Source organism: Schistocerca nitens, chromosome 7 (assembly GCF_023898315.1).
Source record: "Schistocerca nitens isolate TAMUIC-IGC-003100 chromosome 7, iqSchNite1.1, whole genome shotgun sequence".
Lineage (NCBI taxonomy): Eukaryota > Metazoa > Arthropoda > Insecta > Orthoptera > Acrididae > Schistocerca > Schistocerca nitens.
In genome coordinates, this window is record NC_064620.1 from 388,559,339 (window position 1) to 388,579,071 (window position 19,733).

A 19,733-nucleotide genomic window follows, 5' to 3' on the forward strand; every position below is an offset into this window, starting at 1 on the left:
TAAGTCAAGACACATTTTCTGCTTGTCAAAATGTGAATGTTGCCGGTGCAAATGCACTGCCGAAAAGCGTAGAGGAACAGATGCCAGACACTAATGCATTGTTATTACAGCTAATGCAACAAATGGAACAAAATCAGACAAACACAGCAAAAGCTTCAAAAGTTAGACACAATGGAACTACACCAGAGACAAACACAGCAAAAGCTTCAAAAGCTAGACACAATGGAACAAAATCTTCAAAAGTTAGACACAATGGAACAACACCAGAGACAAACACAGCAACAGTGGAACAAAATCTTCAAAAGTTAGACACCACACTTGAACAAACACGTGAAGATTTAACTACTGAGTTACATAAAATCGAATCGAAAAGTCAAAAAGTCTGTAATGACGTAAAAACACAAATTTGTGAGCATTTCCAACCTATTTTTTCGCGTCATGAAAATGCATTACAGAATCACGAAGCAGCCATAAAAGAACTGCAAACTATTGTTCATGAAAATCACGACACCTTGCAAGCTAAAATTGACTCAGTTGCATCTACCGATTCGGTTATGCAACTTGCAAAAACTCAGGAAAACTTAAAGGACACAGTAGATACGATTTCAACACAAGTGGACACTCTAAAACTTGGTTCAGAAAAACACACAGAGGAAATAATTTCACTAACGGATAAAGTAGCCGAACTTTCAGATCAGTTCACTAACTTATCTACAAAGGTAGATGATGATCTGAATGACACAAGACCTGTAGCCATCACTGACACAGAAGAGTATGAACAAATTAAGAAATTCAAACAAAATCAGAATCAAATTAATACGCAACACCAAAGAGAAATCCGGGAAGTACAAGATCAGCTGACACAGGTAATACAAGAATTACGTATTTCTGAGGACACTCGCGCCCCAATACGGAAAGAGGGACATAGAAATTCGGAACAGCCACAAAATAATAACACAGCGCATTTCGGAAATCATGAAATAAATTGGTAAGGTGCACCGAATTTTGAAATGGAACCGCCGAAACGACGTAACAATGGCCGATATGCGACTCGCCGACATGATGACTTTGACTATAAGCTGTTCATTACTACACGTAAATTTAAACCATTTATGAATTCTGACAACGACCTTCATCCACAAGCGTGGCTCCATCAATTCTCTCATTGTTTTCCTCCCAACTGGTCATTAGAGCACAGATTAGAATTTATGTGTGGCTATTTAGAGAATGAACCAGCTGTAAGAATGCGATCGGTCATTCACGATTGCCACAGTGAAGTAGAATTTTATCATGCCTTCCTCTCAGCATATTGGTCTCAAGCCACACAAGATCGAGTAAAACATAGCATCATAATGATGAAACATTTCGAACAGTCTGAATTTTCCAGTCTTGTGAAATATTTTGAAGACATGTTGCACAAGAATCAGTACCTGTCAAACCCATACAGCCCCTCAGAACTCATCCGCATTTGCTTAATCAAATTACCTGAACATTTGCGACATATTATTTTGGCAGGACGTTGCAAAGACGACATTGAAGCTTTTCAGGGGCTCTTAAAAGAACTGGAAATTGACACTGACAATCGCGGAACGCGAAAACAGGAGCACAACAATTACAGGTCACATCCGTCACAATTCCGTGACGACAGAAACAATAACTGGACGCGACAAGTCTATTCTTACAACGCAAATCGTGACCAAAACAGACACCACCCATATGACAACCACTGGCAGAGTAATAATAGTTACAGAGAAAGATCGCATTTCCGTAGTAATGAATATGACAGAGATTACCATAGAAACAGTCAGTATGGGAACAAAAACAATTATTATCAAGGGAGACAGAATAACTTCAGACGCAACAGTTCGGCGCGCAGTTATGATTCAGGAAGAAATTCCCCACCACGTCACCGGCAAGAAAGAAACTATGGAATCTACCGACATGACGACAGACGATATAATCGTAACGACAGACCTGAATTGCATCAGAACTGGCTAGCTTCAAACAGGGCAGAGCCTTCTCGTCAAGGTGAATTTGTAGAAGTTAGGTCTCCTAATCCCAATAACGACGCACGCCAACAAAGAGATAGCAGACAATGACCCGCACCGCAGGCAGCCACGTGCGCGGGCTGGCTCAGAGAAAAATAACATAGACGCTAACATTGAGAAAAATTCCAGTATTCTTTACCGACGTATACCGTATGATAATTGCGTTCAAGTTGAAACTCTGTGTACTAGAAAGAGTAAAGGTTTACACCACATGTGAAACCGTTTATTGAAAAATAATCTGCTTTTTAACTTTGTCTCTGCCATAAAACTTTCCACTTCACATTTCTAGTATGCATTGTCAGACTTAGAAACTGTTACCATGCAACAATGTTTGAAGTTAAATTCCAATCAAGAACCAAGAGAACTTATTTGAACAGAAATTACGAATGCATTGTTATAGTGAACAGACGTCACAGTGTTATTGTGTGTGTACATTCTTGCTTGTTAGTTGCACGATTACGTAATGACTATAAGGCTTACATACTTAGAACATATACTGGTACTGCTAATGAGATTTTAATGCAACATTTTGGTTGACTTGAAAATACATTCTGGATTTAAAGTACTTTCAGTGAGATACCAGATGACACAGTGGTTAGTTTATGTGACAGCTACACGATTTTATCATGACGCTACTAATGAGTGACAATATACAATGTTGTTTTTGCAGTGTTTCTGTTTTATATCTGCACAGTTTTTCTGTATTATTCTGGGAAGTAAAACATGTTTCAAAAGTAACTTTTGTGGTATAGCTACAATGAGACTGCCTTTCCATAGTACAACAATATGTTACTGCACAGTACTTTCATCATCACGGCAATAAGCGTAATAACTAAGATATCTATACGCAAAGCATTTCACTTTTGTTTATCATGAGGTAAGTACATTGGCTTCTGCAGAACTTAGCTTTCGGAGGACGATAACTACGACACTTACACAGAGATTATCTTACAACAAGACACACAGTTTAGCGCTACAGTACATGTATTTGGGTGATTAATTTTGTACTTAAATAATTTATTTTTTAAAGATATTTGAAGTACAACGATACAAATGTTTTCCGTGATACATTTCATTCCATTGCTGTAATCTGTAACACCTGAGGGTATAATTACATTAATCCTCAGGGGGGTACACGCTTACTTTGTGTACCATGTGTTTGGCAAGCACAAGGAGCCATAGCTAATATGGTATTTGCTTATACAACTTTACACATCGGTACCATATTTCTCTAACACATAAATTACACAGCTATCTGAGTATTTAACAGAGAAACAAACTTTTTTTTTCTACATCAGTGACACATGTTTACGCAATTACACAGATGGATAACTTCACACTTATGAAATTGTATTTCGTCTGTACTTTGTGAACTGTTCGTATTTTTTCGGAACCATTGTGATACTATGAGAGCTCTGAATAATGTATTTGGTATGGGATCATGATTTTTAAAGTACGTTGGAGGTAGATGACACTGTTGAAATGAGCAGAGGTTTTTTATTTAGGTTTTGACATTATTGCAGAAAGCTACGACGTTTTTGAGATTTGACTGAGGTGTTATGATGTTATTATTACGATGATTATGTGTATTATGCTGTTGCGGTATGTTTATGATCAATAAGCTGATGCTATATGAGTTATTTGATTATGCTACGTATCTGTTATGATGAAATATTGAAGAAGTGTCGACGAATAAGGTAAGGAATAATGAGTAGTGGTTAGGGACTCTGATTTGTGAAAAAGGTTGTTGGAAACCAAGAATCGTACTTAAAGATTTATGAAATGTGTGTAAATGCGTGAACATATCACAATGCCAGCGAAAATTTTTTGGACAGTGTTATATTTATAGGATTTTGTTTCTACAGATTTGGAACGCAAATAGTTCCACCTGTGAAATCTTATTTCTATCAAACTGTCACTGTAGCGGAAACTGATGTCGTAAATATTTCGGTAAGGAAGGTAGGTCACTGTAAGCACCCAGCCGCACGACAGTTGCCTGGAAAAAAAGCCATTAGTGTGTGCCTTTCAGAGGCACAGGTGGAGAAAAAAGGAGGCCATTAACCTCGCTATTGACATTCCTTTGTAGAAAGCACCGCAAATACGACACGCTCATAACTTGGAAGCATTCTTACATCTGCACACCTGATTAGGACAAGTGTCTATGTACGAGAATTGAGAGAATTTCTACTAACTTATGAAATGTCTCATGACTACTGAATGATTATTTTATGCTTTACTTTGTACATAGTTGCTTATTTCATTTGATATCTGGTTTCCAGCTGTCTTGCAGCATTGGTTTCATAAAATAAAATTAAATGCATTTGCTAATGTGAACACTTTCTGTCAACAGAAAGTACAGACCTGCGAGCTATTCCTAAATAATGCAGCACAGTGATGTGTAGACATGCTCGGTACCCGTAAACTGTCCAAATAACGCATAGCACAGCCTGCAGACCTGCTCGCAAAATAATGCAATCAGTGCGTGCAAATAACCTCCACCACCCCCTGTCCAGTAAAGTGCACAGGAGGTTTGTGGCAACCCCAGCCAAGTGACGTGGCTGTCAGCCGTCAAACCACGCACAGCTGCCCTCAAGCATGAGGTGGCAACATTGCTTTTATTCTGGACACCTGGCAAATTCCTATCCAAATACGTGTTCACCTAGACACCGGTGCAGATGCTCCCAGGGCGCGCACAGCCGCGAGCCGACGCTGGATGAAGGTGAAAGTTCCTCCTAACAGAACATATGTGCTGCGTTCAGTCGTTCATACCCGAGAAACGTCCGTGTGGCGACTCATCATCTTAAATGTTAATGTTATTCTTAAGTCAAATGGCTTTGTAAGAAATAAGAGCCAAGTCGACGTCTCGGGAATAGTATAGTGTCCCAGAAATAGTTAACGCTCGCTTTCTTTGTGTCTCAGTTTGTATGCGCGGAAATTCTTGTTCTAATAGAACCTGTTTACGAAAATAACGCCGAATGCACTCTTCCCAGCGCTCCTAACGTCATAGCCTTCATGCTCTCAACATACGCAAATGTTCTCACCCCTATGCAGAGGCTCCAATATCCCAGCACAAAACATGTGAATGAATCGAGCATTATGATTGGCTCTCATCGAATTTACCTGCCGAATTACTGATGCCGCCGGTATTCAAGCACCGTCAGCATTTCTTTTCCTTCTGCAGACGAGACTTCCTGCGGTTATTTTACACAGATCAACATTTAGCAATGACAACTAAACCTCACAAAGTGGCTTACATATTGTTAAATACAGAAACACTCTTACTCAATCACACTGCTCTCCCACCGAGGACAGAATCTTGAATATTAGAACGTGAAACTGACCTGCGACCCATCAATATATCACTACGTACCCTACATAGCGTCAAATTCGTAAAGACACCTACCCAGTTACAGTGCTCCCCCACTGAGGACAGGAGCTTGAATATTAGCGTGCGAAACCGAGCTCCAACCCAACAATATATCACCACATACCGTGTCGATGAGGTAAACATACAATTCATATGCACCGCCAAACAAAATCGTCCCTTTTACATCAGAGCATCCTCAGCGGACCAAAGTCGCACTCATAACTGTTCTACAAATTCGCGATCGTCACCCGTCGGCACAAACGCGTTACTGTTTCTGATCCGAACCTACTTCCCTGCTTGCTTGCTTTCCTACTCACATCTCCAGACTCGGGGATTACAAGAGCACACATATTTTCACCATAATATTATACCATTTTCGCATTACTTCTCGATATCAAGCACTAGGCAGCGTCCTACCCATCGCTAGAGCAACGTAATTCCCAAGATATAGACTGGAAATTATTTCTATACAAACTCCAAACTTTAGCGAGGTCCAGCATGCTGTATACCACTGAGTAACTAGAAACAAATATAGAAAACTCATATTTCCACTCTCGAATACCGAAGCCAGCGATGTAACAGATTCCAAATCATTCCTATAATTTACAAGCCAACTGCAGAACAGGCAGATGTGTCTTCCACCCACCAAAATCGATCTTCTCTCAACTAAATAAAGGCGTGAAATGTGCAGAAGCAGTCAACTGAACAATTTACATGGGAGGGAATAACTGTCCAGCGCAAACGCACCATCTTCTCAAATTTCCACTTGATCACGAAAGCCGCTTAACACATACTGAGTATTAGTTCGCTATTTCGTCGTCTAGAGGACGGGAAAGTTAACTTAGATACATTCCTACACTCCAACAGACCTCTGAATTCGGATGGCTGCTGCTGTTAACGGGAAACGTGAATCATTCCCATGCATACACGGAATCATTCTAGAAAACCGGTCACATATATATCATTATACTCACAATTAAATGTTACGATCGTGGTCTCATTGAACGGCATTGGACACTGAGCCAAGTATCAGAAATACACCCTGCTTTCCTACTCACATCTCCAGACTCAGGGATTACAAGAGCACACATATTTTCACCATAATATTATACCATTTTCGCATTACTTCTCGATATCAAGCACTAGGCAGTATTCCAAGTCAAATCCATACCCTCCTTACAACTGGACGTAGTCATTTCCTTCCAACAAACACATACTTTATAAACTTGACGCTCAAATGCGAACATATCACGCATTCCCTACTACTACTAAATATAGTACTTCATCAATAGCTGATTGCCTACGATTAGAAGTAATACTGAGCGAAAATCAACGAAGAGTGGTATTGTCTCTTAGGTTTTTTCTTGCGAGTCCTACCACCGTGTCCTAGAAAGAGAGACATAATCGACCAGATGATAAAAAAAAAAACTCGATCTCAACAACTACTGTATGTTACTGTCACAAGCAGTCTTGGTTCTACAGGTGCTCACAAGTATCCATGTTAAAAGCTATACCCGCTTTACAAATCAACATACGACATTACCTCTGAATGAGGTGCTTTTTTCTGAACAAATGCCGTGACAGTGATCGTAGGAATGTCTATTATCAGAGCACGATGCAACCTCGTGATAAAATTATTGCATTTTGAAAGTGATTCGGCTAAGGAACGTGGTATGTAAGTGGTACTTGCCACTCCCTCAAACCGATAATTCTATAGTATTTGTAGCGCATCCTGTCTCGAGACCATATCAGAGGTTCCGCAATATACCCAGTGAGTTATAGGCGATGACTGATTGAGAAGAAACACAAACAGTAGTGTAGATCAGGTGCTGATTGAGATCGTAAGAAAATGTGCACTACCTTCTCAGATCTTTAGTGTTTCACTATCCGCTACAAATGATCTCTGGGATTTGGAAACAGCTCTTTCCATTCAAGCACATACCTGCGTTGGATCCTACTGACAACTCCTTTAATGATTACAACTACTACTCAGTCATAGTTCTGCAGGGTGCGATTTGTGCTTTTACCAGTGGGGGGGGGGGATGTCTTAGGGGGTTAGTAGAATTAAATATGTTACTAGCTTGGACCGTGGCGTTACGCATGGTTAAACAGCTATTTATAAATAGATGTTAATGCCGAAACTCACTATTGACGCGTATGCACTATCAGAAAAGCCATCCCTTGTTATATCTTTAAAAGTACATTATAGGTAAAGCTTATTTACAAAATCACCTGCATTCAGGTACAGATATACGAGGGGAATACAAAAAGTAGAGGCACATTTGTGAAAAGTTGTACTTATTCTGATTATAGAAAACTGAAACATATTAATAATATTAATAGTGAGACTTATTAAAAACTTTCAGTGTTCGGCTCCACAAATTTAAATTATATGTAAAGTTTTACTCCAGTGCTTGGGAAATAAACATCCCAGGTTGAGATGCATAAACTAAAACAAGAGGAGGAGATTGTCTGATGCAGGTGGGTTGAAATCCCCCCATCCCCCCCCCCCCCCCCCCTGCAAATCGCACACTGTAGTTCTGGCACTCTCATATCTCACAACGAGTCACCTTCCTCGAACCTGTCTGCTACAGTACAAAATACAACCTGCTTTTAGACAGTCCCTACACATCTTGCAGCTGCGCCCATTTCTACAGCTTCGCGCATGTGTTCATTCCATTTTAAGTCAGAACTGAGCAGAAGTCGGAGAAAAACATACCCACCACCTTCTGCAACCCGTGTAGAAACAAAGTGACCTGAGTTAGTGCGACAGGAGCCTGTTTTGACCAGTCGATGGAAATGCGCGCAATGTGATACATCTCCAAACTACATAAGAGTACTACAGATCCGCGTCCATTCAAATCAATCAGCCCACCACGCTATCATCGTTATTCACTACCTCCAAACAGAGAAAAATTAAGAACTATAAAAGCTCAACCGATTTAGAAGTCACCTAGGCAGCGATGCTGGCGCGATTACGCAAAGCTGTGGTGGGGATCCAGCGCGGGGAAAGAGATTTCGCAATGCCCCCCAGAATACCGCAGCATTCAGCCATCCAAGCATTCCTAACGGTTTACCAAGTCCCTTACCGAATTTACACCTCAAACTGCTACTGCTATTGCCGCCTATTAAATATACAGGCCCTACAGAGGCCACTTTAAAGTTTGACCAGCGAATGATCGTATCCTGCAGACTACTAAATCCCTCTGGTCCTGTTTAGTTGTTTCAAACACTGTTTTCTAACACGCTTTTCTACAATGCCAAACATGTTTTTTTCTGCAATGACTTCGAGGCCTGTGCCATGTTCTAAACTGATATTAAGAAGTTCTGATCCATGGCCTTTCGCAGGAAACTAGACGTTGCATGTTGTAAATCATATTCTTACGGCGGATAGCACAACACTGGATGATTTTAAATAAAAGGCAGTTACAACATAAGCAAACTGGAAGAGTTTTTTCGGCGTTGGCGTAGGTGTCCAAACTACAGTCCGAAGGTCATTCACAAGCTCTACATTTAGACTCGTCTCTCACACTGACGGAATAGCTGACGACTCTGCGTTCCCTTTCGACTGTTTCCTCATAATGCACTCATATACACGATCACTTTTTCTTTGCTAGCGACCCCCAGAAGCTGCCGTCCATCCACCAAAACTATTTCCCCAACTCATACAAGTCATATCAGTCAATCATTATGTGGCAACCAGTGCACAGATGGGATAGAAAAGACACCATGTATGTACTCTAGTAATAAACGTCACAGTTGATAGCGCGAAGAATTTTACAGTAACTTCAACACCGGCCAATGATGTGACAGCATAGTTTTGTATACAAATCAGTATATTCAGAGCATCAAAACTTCATTTTAGCATGTGAGCGACATAAAACCAGTAGATGTTACTGAATTGAAAGCCTTCATCGGTTTCTTAGCTAGTGTTAACAGAAGTAACACACAATGCTCAGAGGATCTGTGGGGAACTGATGGTGTGGCATTGACAAAATTTCTCCTCATAATTAACATAAGACGTTGCAAAGCCATTATGTGCTGCCTTAGATTTGACAGTCATGTGATTCGCGATGAAAGGAGACAGACAACATTACAGCAATTTTGTAATTATTTTTTATGTTCGTGCAGAACTGCTAGAATTCCTACACCATCGGAAAAATGTTATAGTAGATGAGGAACTGGAAGGATTCCATGGAAGGTGCATTTTTCTCCAACACATACCCAGGAAACCAGGAAGATTTTCAAGTATTTTACCTCCATAGTTTGGAAATACAGGGTGTTACAAAAAGGTACGGCCAAACTTTCAGGAAACATTCCTCACACACAAATAAAGAAAAGATGTTATGTGGACATGTGTCCGGAAACGCTTAATTTCCATGTTAGAGCTCATTTTAGTTTCGTCAGTATGTACTGTACTTCCTCGATTCACCGCCAGTTGGCCCTATTGAAGGAAGGTAATGTTGACTTCGGTGCTTGTGTTGACATGCGACTCATTGCTCTACAGTACTAGCATCAAGCACATCAGTACGTAGCATCAACAGGTTAGTGTTCATCACGAACGTGGTTTTGCAGTCAGTGCAATGTTTACAAATGCGGAGTTGGCAGATGCCCATTTGATGTATGGATTAGCACGGGGCAATAGCCGTGGCGCGGTACGTTTGTATCGAGACAGATTTCCAGAATGAAGGTGTCCCGACAGGAAGACATTCGAAGCAATTGATCGGCGTCTTAGGGAGCACGGAACATTCCAGCCTATGACTCGCGACTGGGGAAGACCTAGAACGACGAGGACACCTGCAATGGACGAGGCAATTCTTCGTGCAGTTGACCCTAATGTCAACGTCAGAGAAGTTGCTGCAGTACAAGGTAACGTTGACCACGTCATTGTATGGAGAGTGCTACGGGAGAACCAGTTGTTTCAGTACCATGAACAGCGTGTGCAGGCACTATCAGCAGCTGATTGGCCTCCACGGGTACACTTCTGCGAATGGTTCATCCAACAATGTCAATCCTCATTTCAGTGCAAATGTTCTCTTTACGGATGAGGCGTCATTCCAACGTGAGCAAATTGTAAATTTTCACAGTCAACATGTGTGGGCTGACGAGAATCCGCACGCAATTGTGCAATCACGTCAGCAACACAGATTTTCTGTGAACGTTTGGGCAGCCATTGTTGGTGATGTCTTGATTGGGCCCCATGTTCTTCCACCTACGCTCAATGGAGCACGTTATCATGATTTCATACGGGATACTCTATCTATGCTGCTAGAACATGTGCCTTTACAAGTACGACACCACATGTGGTTCATGCACGTTGGAGCTCCTGCACATTTCAGTCGAAGTATTCATACGCTTCTCAACAATAGATTCGGTGACTGATGGATTGGTAGAGGCGGACCAATTCCATGGCCTCCACGCTCTCCTGACCTCAACCCTCTTGACTTTCATTTATGGGGGCATTTGAAAGCTCTTGTCTTTGCAACCCCAGTACCAAATGTAGAGACTCATCGTGCTCGTATTGTGGACGGCTGTGATACAATACGCCATTCTCCAGGCCTGCATCAGCGCATCAGGGATTCCATGCGACGGAGGGTGGATGCATGTATCCTCACTAACGGAGAACATTTTGAACATTTCCTGTAACAAAGTGTTTGAAGTCACGCTGGTACGTTCTGTTGCTGTGTGTTTCCATTCCATGATTAATGTGATTTGAAGAGAAATAATAAAATGAGCTCTAACATGGAAAGTAAGCATTTCCGGACACATGTCCACATAACATATTTCCTTTCTTTGTGTTTGAGGAATGTTTCCTGAAAGTTTGGCAGTACCTTTTTGTAACGCCCTGTATACGCTGGGTTGCAGCCAGAAGGATTATACCATATAAACAATAAATCTTCAGATATTTCTCTGTGACTGTTTGAACTTACTTATCAATTCGGTCAAAATGTAACAGCAGACAACTGATAGAAGAGTTAGAAAGGAATTTTTTTCCTTTGTTGGAACGATGAAAATTAAGTGTGAAGTTCCTCTGGATTGTGCTACCATTACAGGAAGGGCTGTCCACAGTTCACTTTTTGGCTTCAAGAAAGACTGCACTCTAGTTTTTTATGTCTACATCTACATAGATACTCCTCTAGCCACCGTAAGGTGCGTGGTGGAGGGTCTGGTGTACCACTACTTGTCATTTCCTCTCCTGTTCCACTCGCAAATAGAGCAAGGGAAAAACGACAGTCCCTACGACTCTGTATGCACCCAACTTCTAGTATTTACCCTCTTGGTCCTTCTGCAGGGTGTATTTGGCGGGAGCAGAATCGTTGGACAGTCAGCTTTAAATGCTGGTTCTCTAAATTTTCTCAATAGTGTTTCTCGAAAAGAATGCCACCTTCCCTCCAGAGATCTCAAGGCATCTCCGTAACACTTAAATTTTGTTTGAACCTACTGGTAACAAATCTAGCAGCCCTCTTCTGAATTACTTCCATGTCTTCCTTAAATCATACTAGACCAGTATGCACTAGCGTCCTATAGGCGGTCTCCTTTACAGGCGAACCACTCTTTCTTAAAACTCTCCCAATAAACCGAAGTCGACCATTTGCCATCCCCCCACAGTTTTCACATGCTCGTTCCACCTCGTAGCACTTTGCAATGTTACGCCCAGATATTTAAATGACTTGACTGTGTCAAACTGGACACTAGTAATATTGTATCCGGACGTTGCAGGTTTGTTTTTCCTACTCATCCAAATTAACTTACATCTTTCCACATTTAGGGCTAGCTGCCATTACTGCATCAACAGGAAATTTTGTCTAAGTGGTCTTGTCTCTTCCTACAGTCACTCAGCTTCGACACGTTACCGTACACCACGGCATCACGTATGCAAATAACCGCAGACTACTGCCCACCTTGTTCGCCCAATATTTGTGTACATGGAGAACAACAGTGGTCCTATCACACTTCCGTGGGGCGCTCCTGACGATGTCTTTGTCTCTAATGTTCCTAAAATGGGAAGGATGTGATTTTGGCATCAAGTTTGCATGAAGATAATTCAATAGATTCTGACACTGGAGATAAACGGAATCTGCCCATTGCAACATTTTACAATAGCGCCAAAGGTGGAGTCGACGCTAACATATAAGTTTACTACTTTGTACAATGTTGCAAGAAATGTGCGCTATTCGCCCATGGTTATACTTTTTGCAGGGATCAGTACGAGTGCAGTTAACGCGCAAGTAATTTCTTGTGGCAACAATGAGAATTGTAGCAAAAAAAAAGGATTCCTGAAACAATTGCATCTTGCATTACTTCTACCTCACTTAGCTCGAAAAAGCTTGGACAACTCAGGAAGTCACACGGACCTTCATCTGAGGCTACAATGTTATAGGTCAGAGTGCAAAGAAAAAGCAGAAGACAGAAACAGTAATACAGAAAAGGAACTGGGATCAAGAGGAAAAGGCGAAATACCTGCACAGTAAGGAAAAGACTGACAAAATATTATTGTAAAATGTATCACAAGCCAATCTGCTTGACGCACACTGAAACTTTCTGTTCTGACTTCGTTAAAATTCCTCTAAAGTTACCACAGTCCAAAAGTGATGAAACAAATGAATGAGTAATATTATCATTGTTGTTGTGTTTTAATGTCAACTTTTGCCTTTCTGTAAAGACATATGTCACTTATACTGAGTTTAATTAGTGAGATTTATTAAGAAGCTAATGAAAAAGTGACTTGATCACTTATTACCACAGCCTGAAATTAACGATAAGCAAATCGAATGATTAACATTTATATTGTTGTTGTGCTCTTTTGTCATCTTTGGCTTCCTTTAAGGATATTTTCCATTTATAAAGTGCTGTGTTAATGAAATTTAATAAATAATTTATGAACAAGCGATGTGATCAGTTTGATGCACAGCGCCCATCTCGCAGCGGAAAACACTGTGCCCTATGGGCCAATCTATATGTAACCTTGTATGATTAAAGTTTTGTATATAACTTTTTTATAAAATAATCCATGATACAACGACTAAGAGCTTCCGTTAAATATCTCTGTTTTTGAAATAATCATTAATCACTGACATGAGAAATTAAATTGTTCAAACTGGAATATAAGTCACCTGCTACCACCTAACGAAATGTATTACCAACCTTGTAGCAGCAGTTTCCCGTGGATAAAATCGAAAATCTTGCTGTGACCTGAAATTTGCAAACAAAACGTCACCGTCACAATGTACCGGTTGATCAAAAAGTCGGTATAATTTTGAAAACTTAATAAACCACGGAATAATGTAGATAGAGACGTAAAAATTGACACACATGCTTGGAATGACATGGGGTTTTATTAGAACAAAAAAAAACAAAAAAAAGTTCACAAAACGTCCGACAGATCTCTTGCGCGCGTTGTTTGGTGATGATCGTGTGCTCAGCCGCCACTTTCGTCATGCTTGGCCTCCCAGGTCCCTAGACCTCAGTCCGTGCAATTATTGGCTTTGGGGTTACCTGAAGTTCCAAGTGTATCGTGATCGACCAACATCTCCAGGGATGCTGAAAGACAACATCCGACGCCAATGCCTCAACATAGCTCCGGACATGCTTTACAGTGCTGTTAACAACATTATTCCTCGACTACAGCTATTGTTGAGGAATGATGGTGGACGTATTGAGCATTTCCTGTAAAGAACATCATCTTTGCTTTGTCTTACTTTGTTATGCTAATTATTGCTATTCTTATCAGATGAAGGGCCATCTGTCGGACATTTTTTGAACTTTTGTATTTTTTTGATTCTAATAAAAACCTATGTCATGTGTGTCAGTTCGTACCTCTCTGTCTACATTATTCCGTGACTTATTCAGTTTTTAAATTTATACTGACTTTTTGATCACCCAGTATTTCTGGTATTTTTTTTTACCCACAGTCGGCTTTGTGTTTTCTTCTTCTGTCACCTTTTCATCATAAATTCATAATAAACGCAGCACCAAGTGCCAGGCAAATAGGGGATGCGTAGCAGTTTGCTTAAACGATGAGGGAACGTGTAGGATTTACTGTTCTTCGCAGTCCAGTCCACAATTAAGAGCCTATCTAAGGGAAAGGCGTTTTTTATTATCTGCGTATTTTGAAATAAGTTTCTGAGATGATAATTTGAGGCTACAAATTGACTTGATTTTTCCTTTGATATCGCAGTGTTCAGATTACTATTAGCACTTACCAATTAATTTCACAGTTCACACATTGTAAGAACAGGCTACAATGGTTGTTTTGTTTGGATAGCAGTTACCATTTCTAACATCGCAAAATGGGTGGGACAACATGTGAGTGACATCTCCTTTTTTTTTGTTTTGTTTTGTTTTGTTTTAAGAAGGTTGTGTATTTCACGCAGTCGTCACTCGTACTGCAGAAGGTTTTGTTGTGCTGTGCTGCCTTGGCGAAATGTAGAAATATCTTGTGTTTAGTGTTTGTAGACAGTTTAGTTATGCAGTTGTTAAAAAATAAAAGAATGCAGTTTATGTGGTAGGGTCCCCTTCATAACTCGCCATCAAGGCACTTTAAATGCCACTTTGCCAAACCCGTGTTTCAGAAATTTTTCCGAATAGTGACAGACAACTGAGAAATATTCTGATGTTTTGGTGCACGACTTGTATACACCGCTTACTTACGAATGCTCCGATTATTTGTAATAATAAATTCGGTACCACTCATATTTAATTAATAATGTGTACACTATATAGTAGTGGTCTTAGTAATAAAGTTACATTCTAATAAAACAGAAAGAATTATGCTGTTGAAATCTCCTTTTGTTTACAACTGAATACTTTTAATACTGAAACTTATAACATCTCACAATGAAAATACTGCGTTGTTGGATTGTGATTATTATAGAGTAGAATGCTTCTAGCATTTGTAAATAATAAATCCATAATAATACAGCATCAGATAGCTGTACACAAAATTCTCACGGCAAACTCTTCAATTCTTTACAGGTATAAAAATGCTTATTACACACTGACAAACCAACATCAAATGCCCATGTGCGCGAGAGATTAAGATTTATTGATTTTTATGCAATTTCATTATGTACAATTTGTATGTCTGTGATACAGATCAGCTTAACCTAAAATCTTAAAAACATTAGCCTACATATTACAATATGAAACAACACGTAAGGTCTATTTACGTACATCATACTACAATATTTTCAATTGATTACAGTACATACATACCAGTTACAATAGCATTCCTCACTCCACACTGTTAAATTCTTTCTCCACTAAATAATTCATTTACATGATGATGCTGAATTGTGTAGAAGTTTTTTTTAATATCCTTTTGCTTATGCTGTACTGTAGACTCTTGAGATGATGCTTTACTAGTCATGGGTATTCATCTCAGGTGGCGTTTATATCTTGTGAATGACCATCTGCATTTCTTTCTAGTAATGTACTGCCATTTGTGAATAAAATCATTGTTTCATGTATGTACATGATGGAAAAGTCATTTTTAGATTACAGAATGCAGCCCTACATGAATCATAGATTTGTTGTTTTATTGAAAATGTTCCTAATGGCCTTTTGCCTGCAATACAGAAATTCTTTTTGTGTTATTGCTGAAGGAGTTTCCCCGAACAGTAATTCCATACTGTAAGTGTGGTTCAAATAATGCATGGTACTCTGTACATAGAAGTTTTTTGTTAGCATAATCTGCTAGTTGTTTCATTATAAGTATTAATGGTGTTTAATTTGCAACAGACATTGTCCATAAGTTATCTCCGTTGAAGCTTACTGGTGGATGTAATTCCCAAAAATCTTTTAACTTCTTCCAGTCTTGTTTCATATATGAGTATATCTATGTGATCTTCCTTTTCTCAGTGTGTGAGCACCATGAACATTGTCTTTTTTCGATTTATAGTTAAATATTGCTGTATGGGCCACTGTGCTGTATTATTTGCTACCATGAAAGCAATTCTTTCCCATGTTTCCAGATTTTCTTCAATATCCACTAGTTTCATGTTAGAAGCATTCAATACTTTTTAGCCTATATCCTTCTTACCTTGAATATTGTTTACAAATAGGTAAAGAGAGTGGGCCAAGTACAGATCCTTGATGTACACCATACTTAATATGCCTGATTTCAGATCTGCATCAAGATTCTGTTGTCATATCCTGCCTTCTGTTACTGCTGAAATATGATTTTATCCTTTTAAAGCATGTCTGTGAATTACAAATGCCATAGCTTGCAAGTTTTTTTAATACTTTTGACAGTTCCAGAACCATACAAGAGAGGCAAGTGCCGACACACCTGATGTTTTAAATTCCTTAGTGTATCTAGATGACAGAACAATGAAAACCAATTAAACACAGGCCTAGTTTCATTTATCACAGAGCACTTTATGGCAGTTCTGCACAGAAGAGGAAAATGTTAGCATGTTATGGGGGATATCACTCATTGTTTTATATACTAATAGTCTGTACATTAATATATCAGAATTGAATAAGTACTTTATTCACCATCATCAGTGATTACTGTGTGCACCAGTGAATACAAGAGAGCATGCCAATGCTCTCAGAGAAATATGAAATTCCACTTCAATGATATTAGTGTTGCTCTTTCATATAATTTGTATCTAATAATCAAAACCATAACAGATGAGTTGCCATCTAATTCTCAGTACTCAGTGTATGAATACTGTACATACGAGGTTGCCAGTCATGTATACACAACCTTGTCTAGAATCCGCAGTGGGATCTGTATACTGATGCAGAACTCTTGGAACAAGTTGCTAACAGACATAAAGTAGGAAATAAAGCAGCCAAGGAGTCACTTAGAAAACATTAATAGTATGTAGTATCACCCACTTTTATAAATTATTGTTTCATATTCATCCTGACATGGAAAAATATTTTAGGATTCTATTATTTTTCAAATAGCAACTTTGGGATGTAATTTATGATTAAAAGGTATATACAATTGATCATTTAGCATAAAGAGAGAAAAGAAAATTCCTATGTTTAATGTCACACCCTGTGGCTCTTCAGATGAGGATGCTGAGACACAATAGTTGACAACTCTTAACTTGAAGGTAACTGGTCTGAGTTTTGAAGGTAGAAGAAATATTCATCATCAGAAACTGGAGGAGAGGTTATGAATTACATATCCATATTATCAGGCATTGGACCATTGTCCGTATTTAACTCCCAAGGACTTCCACAGTGTTTAATGGAGCAGCGAAAAGTGATGGTATTCAGACTGTCAGATGGGGATGTTAGGTATGGTGGCTGCATCCTAAAACTACCTGGGAAGAGTGAGGTGTGCAACAGCAGCGAGCTATCACTTTCTTCATGCCTTACATTCTGTACGCATTTGAATCAACACTACATGGCACTAACAATTACTGCACTAATGCACACCGTATAAACTCGCATTTGGAATTTTGTTAACCGGTTGGAGCAAGAGACTGGCAATATATCTCTTTATGTCATTGGCAGAAAGCAGGAGAGCAATTTGGTTCTGTCATTTAAACTTAACACTGAGTATGGGACCAACTTTAACTTCGGATTCTTCATAACACTTACCATCATTACGACCAGTTAATAGCTAGTGCGATATACAGAAACATTCTATTAAAACTGCTTCACTACACCAATGTATTTCTTAACTTGTTGCACATGCTTGAAAGTTATTTATACTAGGATCTAGAAAAAATGAGATATCATGAGACAAGTGAGCATTATTCTCCAGTTATGCACACAAAATTATTTAAGTCGCCAAGTATTACACTACCTGATGTTCATTATGCACGTTGAATTTGAGTATGTAATAGCTTCCAGCAACTGTTATCACCCACATTTTCGTTGAGTAACATCTAGTGAATTCGACAGTTTATGTAGCGTAGTGGCAATGTGATGTATTGACAGTGTTTATAATGCTGACGAATGACGATCAACAAACATACAGTTAGTGGATTTAGTGAGTTTGGACATAAATATTCTATGGGGATTTCATATTGCCTGTGCATGTAATTGAGTGAGGATGGCTACAGCATTTCTACAAGATCAGGCAACACTGGCAATTCAGCCACTATTTGCGGCACCTGCTGGTTTGGTGATAACTCCATGAAGTTGCCCTCTGGCCTCGGAGATACACTGCACTACATGGAATAGTGCACCTGGTGACAATCTGCTATGTTGTGAAGGAAAGAGCAGATGAGGTAGTCTGCTGTGAACTGTCAAACAATCTGTACTGATAGATTTAATTGCCGAATTATTACTACAAAGTGATGTTTCAATATTTTATGATCTGAAACTGTATATCATCCCCCCCCCCCCTTAGAAGAGTTGTGTATGTTATGTAGTAGCTTTTTGGAAACAGATAAGCATGATTAAATTTTCAGCGCAGACCAAACTGCTAAGAAAATGAAGCCTATCAAGAGAAGAAACAAGATATCGAGAGGGGAGATATACTTCAAGAAAAGCAAGTTAATTTCAGATCATTACAGAGGAGCATCTGAATTTATACACATACTCCCCTTCCAACTTTGAAGAAAGGTCTCAGTACCTACCAACATGCATGATGCTAGCATCTGTTTCCAACATTCCCAAGGCACATATCTAAAATATAACTGATGAGCACCAAGAGTCAATGACCCTATTTAACTATGAGAAAATGGTTGAGTCAGAAGATTAGTCTCATCATAAAATATTCGATACACACACAAAAAAGAAAGAATACCGTATGCATGTAAAGAGCTCATGTTTTCAGCAGTCAGTTTGTTTTCCAATGTGGTTATCAAAATATTAACTGTTAAAATTTATCAATACCTTCCAATAAGTAATCTGTAAAAGCCAAACAATGACAGCATTCTTTATATGTACTTGTAGTTATCAGATAATGAATTTAACAGTTTCAGAATTATAGGTAATTAAATTTTAATTTTGTGACACCCACAGACCTGCAATTATCAGCATACAATATGTGAGACGTAAGGAATCTATTGGTTATGAACTGTAGATTAAAACTGAAGAAACTGCAAAAAGGTGGGAATTTAAGGAGATGGGACCTGGATAAACTGACTAAACCACAGGTTGTACAGAGTTTCAGGGAGAGCATAAGGGAACTATTGACAGGAATGGGGGAAAGAAATACAGTAGAAGAAGAATGGGCAGCTCTGAGGGATGAAGTAGTGAAGGCAGCAGAGGATCAAGTAGGTAAAAACACGAGGGCTAGTAGAAATCCTTGGGTAACAGAAGAATTATTGAATTTAATTGATGAAAGGAGAAAATATAAAAATGCAGTAAATGAAGCAGGCAAAAGGGAATATAAACGTCTC

General features: G+C 39.3%; 1 protein-coding gene across 1 annotated transcript in view; it reads left to right on the top strand.

The window, feature by feature from the left end:
• Positions 1-14,303: 14,303 nt before the first annotated feature.
• LOC126195133 (transmembrane protein 234 homolog) overlaps positions 14,304-19,733 on the top strand; it is a 36,888-nt gene continuing 31,458 nt past the window's right edge. Inside the window, exon 1 of the mRNA XM_049933629.1 lies at positions 14,304-14,721. Within this exon, the coding sequence (XP_049789586.1) occupies positions 14,706-14,721 (16 nt within the window). The 5' untranslated portion in view covers positions 14,304-14,705. The remainder of the gene's footprint in view (positions 14,722-19,733) is intronic.